The following is a 14,718-nucleotide window of genomic DNA, read 5'->3' as shown; positions in this document are numbered from 1 at the left end:
TCTTTTGGACAATTCAAACGCAAAAAATGGCTGTTGATATAATTAAATTGAAATTAGGAGCACGTTTGATGTCTTCCAGCCGAAATTCATTTGTTTACGGCGCCCAATCAAACGCTGTCAGTTGCCATAGCAACCGCACTGACAACTTTAGTAAAGAGACCCATAAACAATAAATTGTGTAATCGATATGGATGGACTAATTGATATTCAAATCGATTAAATTGCCCTTGAGTTCTTAGGTAGAACATTTTTTCCTCAAATGTTTTGTCAATTTTTAAGATTAACTTATTACTTAAGTATTATAATATGTAATTCAATTAAATCAATTTCTAAATTTTAAGAAATAAAAAGGTATAAAATGAAAAAAATATTTTGATTTAAAACGTTTATTTTAACTTTTATTTATCGAGAAATACATTCATAACAAACAAGTACTTAATTAATTTATTTGTCGTTCAATAATACTTCAAATAAGCTAATTCTAAAAAATAAAACTCTTTTTGACACTTTAAGATCTTATAAAGATTATCCTTTGAGCTGTAAAAATAAATTAGTTAGCCTGTAGATCTAGTTTATTAACCTAAAAAAATATCACCCATATACAACTATAGAACTTACTTATAAATAAAATTCAACAAAATATATATTTTCAAGCAAAAATAAAGTTATTTACCTACTTTATCGTCTTCTAAGTACTTAATCTCAAACAAAATAAATAATAAACAACACCTAAATCACGCAGCATGTATGAGATGACTTAACTAAGTACCTATTATATTTTTTTGTGATTCTTTGTTAACTTTGTGACCAATATCTTTAGTTTGATTGCCGTAAAATCTTACTGTTTAATATGGTATAAGTTATTTTAGCAGCAATTATCTTCAAAATGCATGAAATGAATAACAACTAGGTACATACTACAATTATTTGAAAACACCATTTCAAAATGACGTAATTATTGAGACTTGAGTTAAACATTAATTTTTAGAATTTCAAATAGGTTCTAAAACCATAAGTCGAGGTAAGTACACCTCGACTTACAAATCACATGAACACTTTTAATTTGACGAAATTTAATAAGATTAAGTTGAACTTGAACTGTTCATGTTCTTAATGCAAACTATGGACCATCCTTTTAGTCACATCTTTTCAGTTGTTTTTAAGGATGTCGTTATTTACTTACTAAATATTAAAATAGTATATTGTCGTTATCAAATATCAAAGAGTATTTCTTTAAATGGCAAATTAGTGTGCGTTCTACGTCATGATTCTAGCTTTTCCCGTCGATGTGAACTTTTGAGCTAGTTAAAGGAGTGGATCCAAATTTAATTAAAAGTTACTTAAAAACACCGTTTGGATAATTAGTTACGAGATAAAAACACTTATACCCTAGACACCAAAGCAAAATGGAATGCCGAATTATTTCTTAAGTATCTAATACTACGAATTTGGAAATGCCAGTAAAATGCTTTAACAATCATACTTCTTTTTATCATCCAATCATTAAAAAAACATTAGTATCAGTGATGACAAGAACAATGCAATCCTATTGGTCAAAATCTAATCATTTTTTGATAAAATCGACTTAAACAAAAATGCATTTTCCTGATAACGCGATGAATGACGAATCTTATTGATATTGCCTTTATCAGATACAGATGTCTGCAACCCGTACACACAGTATAACAAATAGTGCAACTATTTTGTACCAAAATAAAGTGTGAATCCACCCCTGCTACACTACAGCATAGTGAAGGCACACTCCTGAGCATTATCTTGTTGCTAATTTAAAGAAGTGGTGGATGGATCTTTTTCTTCTCTTCGTCTTCCAAGCGCCCTAGGTCAATGGAGGAAGGTGACGGTAACCCGCATGGCCATTCAAGCATGTCAGCTTCATGTGTCATGATGTGCTCAGCCTCCACTGGAACATCAAAGTAAGTACTAGAAACCTCATAGTTCAAAATTGTTTGTGTAAATTTGGAAATATTGGAATCCAACAACACCTATGGGAGGTCTGTGTCTGTATTATCAACCCGCAAAGGGATCAACACCGTATTGCCTTTCACCGCGAGGCAAGGCGTTACAGTGTGGATAATGTACGTTTGCAGTATGGAATTTCGTACAAAGAATAATGACCACCTCGAATTGATACGGTTGTGATCCGTTTCCGGGTTGATAAATGTTTTGTCCATAATCCCTCAATATGTGCCTTCGTTTAAAAACTACTTTTTATATTTTACACAGAAACTTACTTCTGATTCGGTGCATTTTATTTCCATAAGCGAGATCCCAGTAGTAAAGAGTGGTAAATGTAAGAGGTACTAAAGGTACCAAAAAGTATGCCCTTTTTGTCCTCCTAAAACTGAAAAAGAGTAATATTCGAAACGGTAAATTAAATAGGCAAGTACTTTTAAAATTTTCTCATATTTAAAAAATACAGAAGGGTGAACGTACTGGAGGCATTATTAAAAAAATAAATAATTATGTAGATAATAAATTAAGGTAATAATTAGCAAAATGGAAAGAGAAATGTTTAATTGTCTTTAAATAGGGTTTATAAAAGGTTAAAACATCAAATTATGATCACTTATCCAGCCATAAACAATAGCATGCAAATACAAATTCATTGGTTAAACATACAGCAGTTAATTTGAAATTTATTAAAAATGAATCGTGATACTACTTAATTAAAATACCAGATTTAATTATTAATAATTGTTGGAATAAAACAACGATAAGAATAAATTAATTACTTATTGCTGATTCTCCTTGTATCATAAAATTTCTCGGAGAGAGTAGAAATATCGCGCGACAAGTCACTTATGCCATGTCCTCTTGAACTGATTAAAGGATAGTTCTTAAACATCATTATCTTTTTATTATTAATAGAAAAAACATGCAAGAAAAGTTGTTTTTTACTTTTTGCGATAAAATCAAGGTCTATTCAAATTTACTTTAGATATAATTTTATTTGTTTGCTATTTAATCAGACACTATTAAGTACCTACAGATAAAAACTAAATAAAACCTTGTAAAAATATAGACTTACCCAGTAAACAAGGCTGTAGCTGCAGTGATTGAAAAAACAGTAAGCCAGAGACAAGTGTCCCTATTTTTAGCAATTTGCATCGCCATTTGTCGTTCTTGCATTTGATATTGCAATTGTATTTGTCTCTCCATCTAAAATACAATTTTAATTAATATATGTGAGGTACAAAATGTGACCTCATGATAATGAATAATAAATGAATTAAAATATACCTTAATTTTGTTTATTGTTTGAATAAACTCTTGATTTTTCTTGAAATTTTCTTCCATATTTATTGAAAAATAGTTTCCCATTTTTTTGAATTACTTATTTTGAATTACTTAATTAAAACAAAAGATAAATAATTGGGCGCTGTCTTTATAGCTTGCTCTTGTTACTTGACAAAGATGACAGCAAAGAATACTCACTGACAACAACAGCGAGTGAATTAATAAAAAAAATTGTTTGACCAGAAAAGTTTTGTTACTGCTCACTGTGCAACTCGATTTAAATATTAATACAGGTAAGTACCAAACATGCTTGCTATTGATTGAAATATGTAAAACATAATAATATTCCCGATCTACATTAAACGAGGTATTAAGTTAAAGCAGGCCTGGCTCACTCCGCGCGGCACATCCGATAATTACCTACAGCGAAGCGCCCCGCCGGCGGGTATTATATCAGTCGAGTGTCACGCGCGCGCCCGTCAGGACGCTGGCGTGCGTTGTAGTATGATTATAATTTTATGATCGAAGTATTATTTAAAAATGGACATAAAGAGAAAGAAATATTGTGCGGCGTTCGGGTGTTTAAATTCGAAAAGAAATCTACCGGATTTATCTTTTTTTTTCGCTTCCCAAAGATGCTGAAAGGTATGTTGGCCATGTAGGTAATCAATGATTCTTAGGATAGTATAGGAACCTAACCTACTATGACTACTGCTCAGAATGCGTTCGTTCGTTTCAGCCAAATGACGTCCACTGCTGGACAAAGGCCTCTCCCAAGGTTTCCCATAATGAATGCATACTTACCTACTTACGTACCTCATTACAAATAAGTAGATTAATTATTTTTTCACTAGACAGCAACCCTAACAGCGTAAGAAGAGTTCAGAGGCACGCGATAGAAAGAGACAAAACTTGTAGGTGAATAAAATTGTAGGTACGTAGTGCTGTGCGAGCTGAATTCCACTGTATCGCGTCGTAACAAGACTCGCATTTATTTAAATCGTCTTGCGGAGTAATCCTTCTGTACCTGTACTATTACTTATTCTGTGGTTAAAGGTCTATTTTGTTATAAACATATCGATTTAACAATTAATTGTTGTAATCGATTGCATAGTGCAACACTAATGTCAAAATCAGTCAGATCATCAGCTGTCCTTTTACTATGCTTGTGTCAAAAATCTCCCGCCAAATTCCTCTGTTCTGTTGCTGTTGTACAGTTTGGGCTTTTATATTTTAATTTGTAAAGAAAACAAGTTATTGGTTTAATTGTTACTGATAAATCTTCAAAATGGGTATTTTAGGTTTATCTAAGTTAATAGCGGACATAGCTCCTCAGGCTGTGAAAGAAATGGAAATCAAAAATTATTTTGGTGAGTTCAATGTTTTCATAATTTTACATAATAAATGTACATAAATTGCATTTTAAACTAACGTTTTTCTATTATAAAAGGTCATGCATACCTTTGATACCTTTCCCATTGGTAGAAAAAGCACATAAATGCCATGCAATGCCAGCCATCCATATTCCATGATAGTAAAATGCTATTCGTTTTACAATGCTAACTTATGAATGAAATCTCTGAAACCGACATAATCCTGCTTATTCACAACTAGTTTATAAACAAATCTTGATTAATTTATTTGACATCCAATTTAGGTTATGTTCTATCATTATCATTGGATTCCCTTTTCTCAGGAAGAAAAATTGCGATTGATGCGTCCATGAGTTTGTACCAGTTCCTGATTGCTGTCAGAAGTGAAGGTAAGCAATTCCTTGTAGTTGACTGGAAGACAATGTTTATTGCTAAGTCGCTGTAAGATCAGAGGATGTAACATCTTTCTATAACATGTGGACTATCAAGTAAGTAATTGAATCACTGTATATCAAGTTATGCTGGACTTGAAAGGCTATTCACAAAGGTTCTCTCTTAATCAAATCAAATCAAAAACATTTATTCAATTTTTACCACTATTTTGACACTTATGAACGTCAAAAACAATTTAAAAAGATAGGCCTTAAGTGCCCCCACTTTACTTGTCTCTTTCTTTATCTTTTGGGCCCTACCAGCGCTTCGAGACAAACATGGCAAATGCGGGAACAAACTCAGTCACCACTCTTTTATACTTATTATTTGATAATACAAACAAACTCATTCCTTTCTCCAGGTTCACAACTGATCGCAGCAGACGGAGAGACCACGTCTCATCTCATGGGCACATTCTACCGCACAATCCGGCTCGTAGAGAACGGTATCAAGCCAGTGTACGTGTTTGACGGGAAGCCACCGCAGCTGAAGTCTCACCAGCTGGACAAGAGAGCAGAGAGACGTGAGGAGGCAGAGAAGGAACTGCTGAAGGCTACGGAAGCTGGTAATTTATATTTTTTACCTTATTTATAGATCTATAGTCTGGTCCGGGAGCATGTAGAATTTTGTCCAATGACCCCAAGCTACCCATCCTTATCGCTCGCGCGTTATTATGTTGCTGTCGCTTTCGCACACTCACTGCGGGCGCCCGTCGCACAGTCGCGACAGCAATATAATTACGCGCGAGCGATAAGGATGGGTATCTTGGGGTCATTGGACAAAATTCTACGTGCTCACGGACCAGGCTTTAGTAAATATAATCTTTGTGTATGTTTTGCCAGGCGATCAGGTCTCCATCGAGAAATTCAACCGTCGTCTGGTGAGGGTGACAAAGAAGCATGGCGAAGAAGCGCGGGAACTCCTCAAGTTAATGGGCGTGCCGGTTGTGGAGGCGCCGTGCGAGGCCGAGGCGCAGTGCGCGGCCCTGGTAAGTGAGATTAGATAGGACTAAGGCCCGTTTTCACCATTAATCCCTATTTTTAAGTGACTATACACACCCTATATACACACACACACATCACATATAACTGGTAACACATGAAAGGAATTTTGTTTTCATAGGTGTCACTTAAAAATTAGAGATTAATGGTGAAAACGGGCATAAGGCCTCTTGCCCACGACGACTTTTTATAGCGATGCAGTGGCGACTAAGGTTTACGGTGACTATCATCATCGCATCGATACAGTCGCAATACGACCTACCTGTGTGCCCTTGATAAACACGATTCAGTCGTGATGCAAACGCGATTCAGTAACAGCACAAAATTACCTGCGAACGCTACAGTTGCCATGCCACTCCCTCCGTTCTCTAACCGATGTCGTCCGACACGGCCGGTCGCGCGTTTGTATCGATACAGTCGTGATGCTTTAGCGCATTAATATTACTACCGTAGCGCGTTCACATCACTTCTGTAGCGCGTTGGCAACACTTCTGTAGCGCGTTGGCATCACTTCTGTATCGCGTTGGCATCACTTCTGTAGCGCGTTGGCATCACTTCTGTATCGCGTTGGCATCACTTCTGTAGCGCGTTGCAAATGCGACAAAACGCGACATCACAACTAAAAGTAGTTTAGTAAGGTAGATTCTTTATTTAATTAGTACTTCTTTTCCAGGTAAAAGCAGGCAAAGTGTACGGTGCGGCCACAGAGGATATGGACGCGCTATCGTTCGGAGCGACTGTCCTGTTACGACACATGACCTTCTCCGAAGCACGTAAGATGCCCGTACAAGAGTTCCATCTGGACAAAGTGCTGGACGGATTAGGATTGAAACAGAACGAGGTGAGCATTCAATACTTAATATTTTATTATATCCATAAAGTACTTAAAATTAGAACATTATGGGCCCTGTAGGACACGACAGTTAGAAGAGAGGAGGACCACCCCAGATCAGCCGAAAAATTCAGTAGTCTGATTCACAAATTATGAGGCTAGATAAATGTTGATCACAGACACGTGTTAAGATGATTGCAAAGATGCCCAATGTAGTAATTTGCTTTTCATACTTGCCATTTAATTTTTGGCATACGAGCCTAATAAAAAAACTTACGTTAGCATAAAAAGCCGCAAACTCAGTCATCACTTTTTGCGTGATACAATCGTTATACGTTCACATTATAAGCCTAGTTGTAGACTACAGACTTTTTCTGTTACGACCTTTACTTTTAGACTCCCGCAGACTGCAGTCGGCCGATAGTTGGTCCCGATTCAGATTTGTATGAAAAATCGGCCGATCCAATGTGCCCACTTTCATACATCTCCATATTGATTTGATCAATCGGCCAACTAAAAGTCATCTGCGCCTAGGCTAAGGAGTACCCTTGAATTTAACTCGCATCATTTCCTCAGTTCATAGACCTATGCTTCCTTCTCGGCTGCGACTAAAGCCTGGTCCGTGAGCACGTAGAATTTTGTCCAATGACCCCAAGCTACCCATCCTTATCGCTCGCGTGTAATTATATTGCTGTCGCGACTGTGCGACGGGCGCCCGCAGTGAGTGTGCGTGCGGGTAGCTTGGGGTCATTGGACAAAATTCTACGTGCTCACGGACCAGGCTTTACTGCAGTTCATCCGCGGGATTGGTCCCAAGCGCGCCATAATATGACAGATCAAGCTAAACTCCGACTTGTGTAGTTGTAACAGGGGTTATTTTGCCACAAAATTTAGTCTAAGCCTAGGCGCAAACCACCAACTTTTTGTCGGCCGATAGTTGAGCCCGATTCTAATTTGTATGAAATCGAAATCGGTGTAATGTGCGCACTTCCATACATGCCTGTAGGCAACTAAATTTTAACTTGATTTTTCTGTCAAGTTGCTGGGCGGGGCCTGTCACTTGACACGTTGACAAGCAGTTTCATGGTAAACAAGAGCTTTGACGTTTGAAATTAAATTAATAACTTATTGCATCGTAACTGATCACTTAAAATTTTGTTAAATACTTAACTACTTAATACGTGTAAATCAGCCTATATTTATTTATTTATATTAGGAAGACCAGGGTTTACATAATTGATTATTTTACAATTAATAACACTTTATAACCACTTATAGGTCCCCACAGATAGAATTGTGGTGGATATTTGGACGTAGTTATGCTACAACGCTCCAACCCACATGCAGGTCGAACTGAGAAAATAGCGTTTTTGTAAATTTGTGGTACGCTTTTTTTGGTAGCGAGTAGAATTGAGCAGTATGTATCACTTCAACTAAATAAATAAACGTTATTTTATTACATACTTGTCATTAAAATTTACTAATTTTTCTAATACAAATTTTGAAAAAAATGTACTTGGAACGTTTCTGCAAAAAGGCCCCTTGCATGCAAGTAGCTTTCAACCCATTTTGCAAAAACGTTCCAAAGTGTGAAAATTCGTATATTTCCGTAGTCAATGTATATATTTTTTTCAAAAATATACTGATTAACTGTCCAACTAAACTATCGCCCGACGAAAAATCGGTGGTCTGCCTAGGCTAATACATAATTTTCTCCTCAGTTCATAGACCTGTGCATCCTTCTCGGCTGCGATTACTGCGGCTCCATCCGCGGGATCGGTCCCAAGCGCGCCATCGAGCTCATCCGCCAGCACCGCTCCCTGGAGCAAGTGCTGAAGAACATCGACACGAGCAAGTACCCGCCGCCGGAAGACTGGGACTTCGAGGGCGCCCGGAGACTGTTCGTGGAGCCCGAGGTCGCCGACCCCAGCGGGATCGAGGTGAGAGACACTTGGATAAAGTCCGGTCGCCGAGCAGATAGGATTGCGTCCAATGACCCCAAGCTACCCATCCTTATCGCCCGCCCGCGCGGCCGCAGTGAGTGTGCGAGCGAGACAGCAATATAGTTACGCCATATTGGGGTCATTGGACAGAATTTTATGTGCTCGGCGACCGGACTTTAGTATATGCCAGGAGACTGTTCGTGAAGCCCGAGGTCGCTGACCCCAGCGGGATTGAGGTGAGACACTCGGATAAAGTCCGGTCGCCGAGCACATAGAATTTCGTCCAATGACCCCAAGCTACCCATCCTTATCGCATCACAGTGAGTGTGCGAGCGAGACAACAATATAATTACGATATGTTGCTGTCTCGCTCAGACACTCCCTGCGGCCGCTCGTCGCAGTCGCGACAGCAATATAATTACGCGCGAGCGATAAGGATGAGCAGCTTGGGGTCGTTGGACGAAATTCTATCTGCTCGGCGACCGAACTTAAGCATACGCCAGGAGACTGTGGATTGAGGTAGGAGTCTTAGAAGACACTCCGATGGCGTATCGTAAATGGTCTGTAAACGGACTAAAGTCACTGACAAATCCCGACGGATTAGCAAGCTGAGGTCACAATGGGCAGGGCACATAGTACATAGAACTGAAGCTAAATGTCCCAAGCGCGCCGTCGAGCTCATCCGCCAGCACCGCTCCCTGGAGCAAGTGCTGAAGAACATCGACACGAGCAAGTACCCGCCGCCGGAAGACTGGGACTTCGAGGGCGCCCGGAGACTGTTCGTGGAGCCCGAGGTCGCCGACCCCAGCGGGATCGAGGTGAGACACTCGGATAAAGTCCGGTCAGCCGCGACAGTAATATAATTACCCGCCGCCGGAAGACTGGGACTTCGAGGGCGCCCGGAGACTGTTCGTGGAGCCCGAAGTCGCCGACCCCAGCGGGATCGAGGTGAGGCACTCGGATAAAGTACGGTCGCCGAGCAGATAGGATTGCGTCCAATGACCCCAAGCTACCCATCCTTATCGNCTCGGATAATGTCCGGTCGCTGAGCAGATAAGATTGCGTCCAATGACCCCAAGCTACCTATCCTTCCGCAGTGAGTGTGCGAGCGAGACAGCAATATAATTACGGTATATTGCTGTCTCGCTCGCACACTCTGCGGCCGCCCGTCGCACAGCCGCGACAGCAATATAATTACACGCGAGCGATAAGGATGGGTAGCTTGGGGTCATTGGACTAAACTCTATGTGCTCGGCGACCGGACTTTAGCATACGCCAGGAGACTGTTCGTGGAGCGCAAGGTCGCTGACCCCAGCGGAATTGTGGTGGAAGACACTTAAATAGGATACTAAAAGTAGCGCTTAGCTCAGTCAGTACCTGAGGTACGGGAGGCTGTTTTTGTAACGTCAAACGACAGCAAAACTTCAGATTTGTATGATCTGTCACGTTATAATATGTCCTCCCATGCCGCTTCCATACCCTGGACTGACTTAGTTAAGCTACACCTATAGTCAATTACTGGTACCGTCTTAACTACTGCGGCTCCATCCGCGGGATCGGTCCCAAGCGCGCCATCGAGCTCATCCGCCAGCACCGCTCCCTGGAGCAAGTGCTGAAGAACATCGACACGAGCAAGTACCCGCCGCCGGAAGACTGGGACTTCGAGGGCGCCCGGAGACTGTTCGTGGAGCCCGAGGTCGCCGACCCCAGCGGGATCGAGGTGAGACACTCGGATGAAGTCCGGTCAGCCGCAACAGTAATATAATTACGCGCCGCCGGAAGACTGGGACTTCGAGGGCGCCCGGAGACTGTTCGCGGAGCCCGAGGTCGCCGACCCCAGCGGGATCGAGGTGAGGCACTCGGATGAAGTCCGGTCAGCCGCAACAGTAATATAATTACGTGCCGCCGGAAGACTGGGACTTCGAGGGCGCCCGGAGACTGTTCGCGGAGCCCGAGGTCGCCGACCCCAGCGGGATCGAGGTGAGACATTCGGATAAAGTCCGGTCGTCGAGCAGATAAGATTGCGTCCTATGACCCCAAACTACCCATCCTTACGCGTAATTATATTGCTGTCGCGACTGTGCGACGGGCGGCCGCAATGAGTGTGCGAGCGCGACAGAAATATATTTAGACTTCGAGGGCGCCCGGAGACTGTTCGTGGAGCCCGAAGTCGCTGACCCCAGCGGGATTGAGGTGAGACACTCGGATAAAGTCCGGTCGCCGAGCACATAGACTTTCGTCCAATGACGCTCGCACACTCACTGCGGCTGCCCGTCGCACAGCCGCGACAGTAATATAATTACGCGTGAACGATAAGGATGGGTAGCTTGGGGTCATTGGACAAAATTCTATGTGCTCGGCGACCGGACTTTAGCATACGCCAGGAGACTGTTCGTCGAGCCCGAGGTCGCCGACCCCAGCGAGATTGAGGTGGGAGACACTTTATTAGATTTATATGTCATAATTTATATCAATATCACCCCTCTTTATGTCAATGAACTGAGGTAGAAGATACTTCAATGGGATATTTATATTGATAGTTTGTAAGAACTTACGACTTCACTAATAAGAGTTTTCGCGTATGAAACATCCGCCAGATAGCAATACGTAGACGCGAGGTTCAAATGCTGCATGATTGGTTATTTTCGACATGACATTGACAGATATGTCAAAATCCACCAATCACGCAGCAGTCAGACCCCACATCCATGTCCCGCCGTCTAGCGGATCTTTCATACGCGAAAACCCTCATTGACCTGGTAAAATTATCATTTATATTAATTTTTAATTTATTCCACATTGGCTGGTCTTGAGCTGCCTGCATCCAGGTACTTCCTACGACTTTATCTAGATCAGTGTTTTTCAACCTTTTTCATGACGCGACCCCTAGCATCAAAAAAAAGTTTCGCGACCCCCCGACCGTTCGCTTTTTTTTCATGTCTTTTATAAAGATGTTGTAGGGAACAAATTCTTTAATCTATACAACAGTTATGCATTTGTATAATTAGATTTCGGATAAATCTAATTTTAAACTTCTCTGGTTTTTTTGCTGAGGTAGTTTTTACGACCTCTCGCGACCCTACTATGGAGGCTTGAGGACCCCCTGGGGGGTTGCGACCCACAGGTTGAAAAACACTGATCTAGATCATCGCGTCAGTCCATCACTGGCAAAACAGTATCGCTATTTCACTCTATTTAATGCAAGTGTGATAGTCCTACTGCTTCAATAGGCTAGTTGCCTAAAAAAATTTTTGTAGTCCGTAATGTTTAATATCAAAAAATATTGGACACGTATATTTTTATTTGTCAATCTAACAAATAATTACATAGTTATGGTGCGTTGAAGTTGCGCACGACGTCACAACGTGCGGCATTTTTAAGCAAGCGTTGACGTCACGGGCCTCTTCTTATGAACTTTGGGGCGCTTTATCTCTTTAAATTTTCATTAGTTTGAAAAAATGAAAAATACGTGTAGAGTATTTTTTGATAAGTTAACTGACGGACTAATTAAAACTCTTGCTTTTTGACCCAGGCAACATCCCAATTGGCGCCACTATCGAATGACAAAACATTAATCGCCAGTGGCGTCAACTGGAGTGATAATCTGACACCATTTTTGATCTACAATCATTGTTGATATTCAACCACCTATAACCATGTTTATTCCATTCCAGCTAAAATGGACAGATCCGGATGAAGAGGGCTTAGTAAAGTACCTCTGCGGCGACAAGCAGTTCAACGAGGATCGCGTGAGAGCGGGCGCCAAGAAACTGCTGAAGGCTCGCTCCGGCACCACGCAGGGACGCCTCGATGGGTTCTTTAAGGTCAGTCGATGAATATAATATTACTAGCGGCCGCCCGCGACTTCGTACGCGTGGATCCCGTTTTACCCCCTTCATCTATCTAACGCGGTTTAGATTTTTTCATACAAATGTTTTTTCCCGCTAACTCCCGTTTCCGTGGGAATTTTGCAATATCCTGTTGTAACTAAGCTTTAAGTTTACTAAGGTACCTGCATGCCAAATTTCAAGCGTCTAACTTAAGCGGTTTAGATGGTATGTATTGTAGCTATACCTAGTTGACAGATCTGGACGAGGAGCGGCAGTGGCGTAACGTAAAGTGCGTTAAACGGACATTAGATCTCTTTTCCAACTGTTGGTATTGGTAGCTACATCCTTGAGGTTGAGGTTCAACGAGGATCACGTGAGAGCGGGCGCCAAGAAACTGCTCAAGTGAGTCGATGGAAATGCTTCCAGAATTATTGGCGTATCATCATCATGTCAGCCAGGACGTCCACTGCTGAACAAATGCATCATCCAGCGCCTTCCTGCAATCATTATAAGGACATCTGTCCACCTTATAGGTGTGGGGTCACACGGTATGTGGCCTCCATTTCAGAACCAGTTGCATACTCTGGTAGCTACATCCTTGATCTTCCCTGGGAATCGAACCTGGGATCTCTGGGTCTGAAGCAAGTAGTCTGTGTGAAACGTGATCGTTTTATGTCCAAAATAGGGGTGCTGATTTAGCGATCATCAGTTGGTGCCACTGTCAAACCTACAGTGACAGGATTTTATTCAAATGGCGCCAATATCTGAAAGCAATTATTTGCTGCGACATCCAAGCAAGGGGTTACTCCGAAAAACGTTATCCGAAGTTTCAAATGTTGCCATCCCTCTCACGCAAAGAAAGATACCATCATGTGCGACGGTGACAGATAGACTCGAACAGCGTTTCGGAGTAACCCCTCTGGTACAATCAGCGTCAAATAGTTCAGGACACCCAAACTAGCCAAAAAGTTCGTAACACGTCTTTGTTACATTGGAATAAGGTTGTGTGTAACAAACTATTTGACGCTGACTGTACAATGAACTGCACACTTTTGATGCAATATCGTCCTTATCACAACTACAAAAGAGCTTAATATCCTGCAAAACTAACTGTTTTTGAACACAGGTACTATCAACGACACCGAACCCCAAGAGAAAAGCAGAAGAAGAGAAAAAGAACGCCAACAAGAAAGCCAAAACGGGGGGCAGAGGACGGAAGCCCAAATAACTATAGAGTAAGCTATTTTCAACCTAAATCCATGACCATAAGGTCGTAATTTACAATTCAGAAAATATTATGTGTACTCGTAACTAGGGTAAGCTATTTTCAACCTAAATCTATGGCTTTAAGGTCGTAATTTACAATTCAAAAAATATTGTGTCTACTCGTATTTTAACTAGGGTAAGCTATTTTCAGCCTAAATCCGTGGCTTTAAGGTGAGTATAGACTGGAACATTTCTTTATAATGTAACGTTTTTGTGATTGGTACAATAGAGTTAAAATGTGCGACGTTTGGTTCGTCAAAGGGTGACACTAGAACATTTGATAGAGTGGCTCGTTGTCGTTGTTCTGTTACAAGTAAGTACTCTAGTCTATACTCACCTTTAAGGTCATATTTGTGATTCAAAAAATTATTACGTTTAAGTAGGGTAAGCTATTTTCAGCCTAAATCCCTCTGAAATCAAGCATAATTTGGCATTTTAAACCATAGACAACTACAGTGCTCATCTTAAATGCTGCTTCCATTATACTCTTTGGCACACAGCGAAAGATTTCTCACTCTAAAAACTGGTAAGTACATAAGTTGTAACTTTTCTCGCTATGTATTTGTCTATGGATACAATAATGTGAAAGCATGTTGAATATCCGGTTTCTACCTGGTCCAGGCTAAGCCTAGGCGCAGACCACTGACTCAGTTGGCCGATAGTTGAGACGGGCTGTTAATCAATATGGACTTGTATGAAAGTGCGCACATTGCACCGATTTGCTATAGGCCGATTCTTCATACAAATTAAAATCGGGCTCAACTATCGGCCAACTAAAAATCG

The 14,718-nt window shown here is 41.1% G+C and overlaps 2 protein-coding genes across 6 annotated transcripts; one reads left to right on the top strand and one right to left on the bottom strand.

Annotated features, from left to right (window-relative positions):
- Positions 1–691: 691 nt before the first annotated feature.
- On the bottom strand, positions 692–3,355 carry LOC114356761 (plasminogen receptor (KT)). Of its 2 annotated transcripts, XM_028310111.1 has the most exons (5): positions 3,262–3,355; positions 3,050–3,180; positions 2,754–2,840; positions 2,253–2,362; positions 692–1,921 (listed from the first exon to the last, which is right to left on the bottom strand). In XM_028310111.1, the coding sequence occupies exons 1-5, from the start codon at positions 3,340–3,342 to the stop codon at positions 1,788–1,790; spliced, it is 543 nt and encodes a 180-aa protein (XP_028165912.1). In that variant the 5' UTR covers positions 3,343–3,355; the 3' UTR covers positions 692–1,787. The 2 variants fall into 2 exon arrangements, with proteins under 2 accessions (XP_028165912.1, XP_028165913.1); XM_028310112.1 differs by lacking the exon at positions 2,754–2,840.
- A 1,055-nt stretch (positions 3,356–4,410) lies between these two features.
- Positions 4,411–14,635, top strand: Fen1 (Flap structure-specific endonuclease 1). Of its 4 annotated transcripts, none has more exons than XM_028310108.1 (8): positions 4,411–4,628; positions 4,955–5,020; positions 5,425–5,628; positions 5,906–6,051; positions 6,738–6,905; positions 7,473–7,503; positions 10,372–10,505; positions 10,636–10,738. In XM_028310108.1, exons 1-8 carry the CDS (start codon positions 4,547–4,549, stop codon positions 10,732–10,734), a joined length of 930 nt encoding a protein of 309 aa, XP_028165909.1. In that variant the 5' UTR covers positions 4,411–4,546; the 3' UTR covers positions 10,735–10,738. The 4 variants fall into 4 exon arrangements, with proteins under 4 accessions (XP_028165909.1, XP_028165910.1, XP_028165908.1 ...); XM_028310110.1 differs by lacking the exons at positions 7,473–7,503; positions 10,372–10,505; positions 10,636–10,738 and adding exons at positions 8,618–8,836; positions 12,514–12,663; positions 13,796–14,635 and having other exon boundaries at positions 4,413–4,628; XM_028310109.1 differs by lacking the exons at positions 7,473–7,503; positions 10,372–10,505; positions 10,636–10,738 and adding exons at positions 8,618–8,725; positions 9,547–9,717.
- The last annotated feature ends 83 nt before the right edge of the window (positions 14,636–14,718 follow it).

The sequence above is a fragment of the Ostrinia furnacalis genome, unplaced genomic scaffold (assembly GCF_004193835.3).
Source record: "Ostrinia furnacalis isolate ACB-3 unplaced genomic scaffold, ASM419383v2 OfSCF2912, whole genome shotgun sequence".
Classification (NCBI taxonomy): Eukaryota; Metazoa; Arthropoda; class Insecta; order Lepidoptera; family Crambidae; genus Ostrinia; species Ostrinia furnacalis.
Note: the sequence above shows the minus strand (reverse complement) of the source record. Positions and strands in the feature narration are given on the sequence as shown.

Coding starts and splice junctions, on each gene's coding strand:
- LOC114356761 (XM_028310111.1), bottom strand. CDS start 3,342: ATGGGAAACTATTTTTCAATAAATATGGAAGAAAATTTCAAGAAAAAT. Junction 2,841..3,049: donor GCTACAGCCTTGTTTACTGG/GTAAGTCTATAT, acceptor TCCTTTAATCAG/TTCAAGAGGACATGGCATAA. Junction 2,363..2,753: donor ACAAGGAGAATCAGCAATAA/GTAATTAATTTA, acceptor ACTCTTTTTCAG/TTTTAGGAGGACAAAAAGGG.
- Fen1 (XM_028310110.1), top strand. CDS start 4,547: ATGGGTATTTTAGGTTTATCTAAGTTAATAGCGGACATAGCTCCTCAG. Junction 6,052..6,737: donor AGGCGCAGTGCGCGGCCCTG/GTAAGTGAGATT, acceptor CTTCTTTTCCAG/GTAAAAGCAGGCAAAGTGTA. Junction 12,664..13,795: donor GCCTCGATGGGTTCTTTAAG/GTCAGTCGATGA, acceptor TTTTGAACACAG/GTACTATCAACGACACCGAA.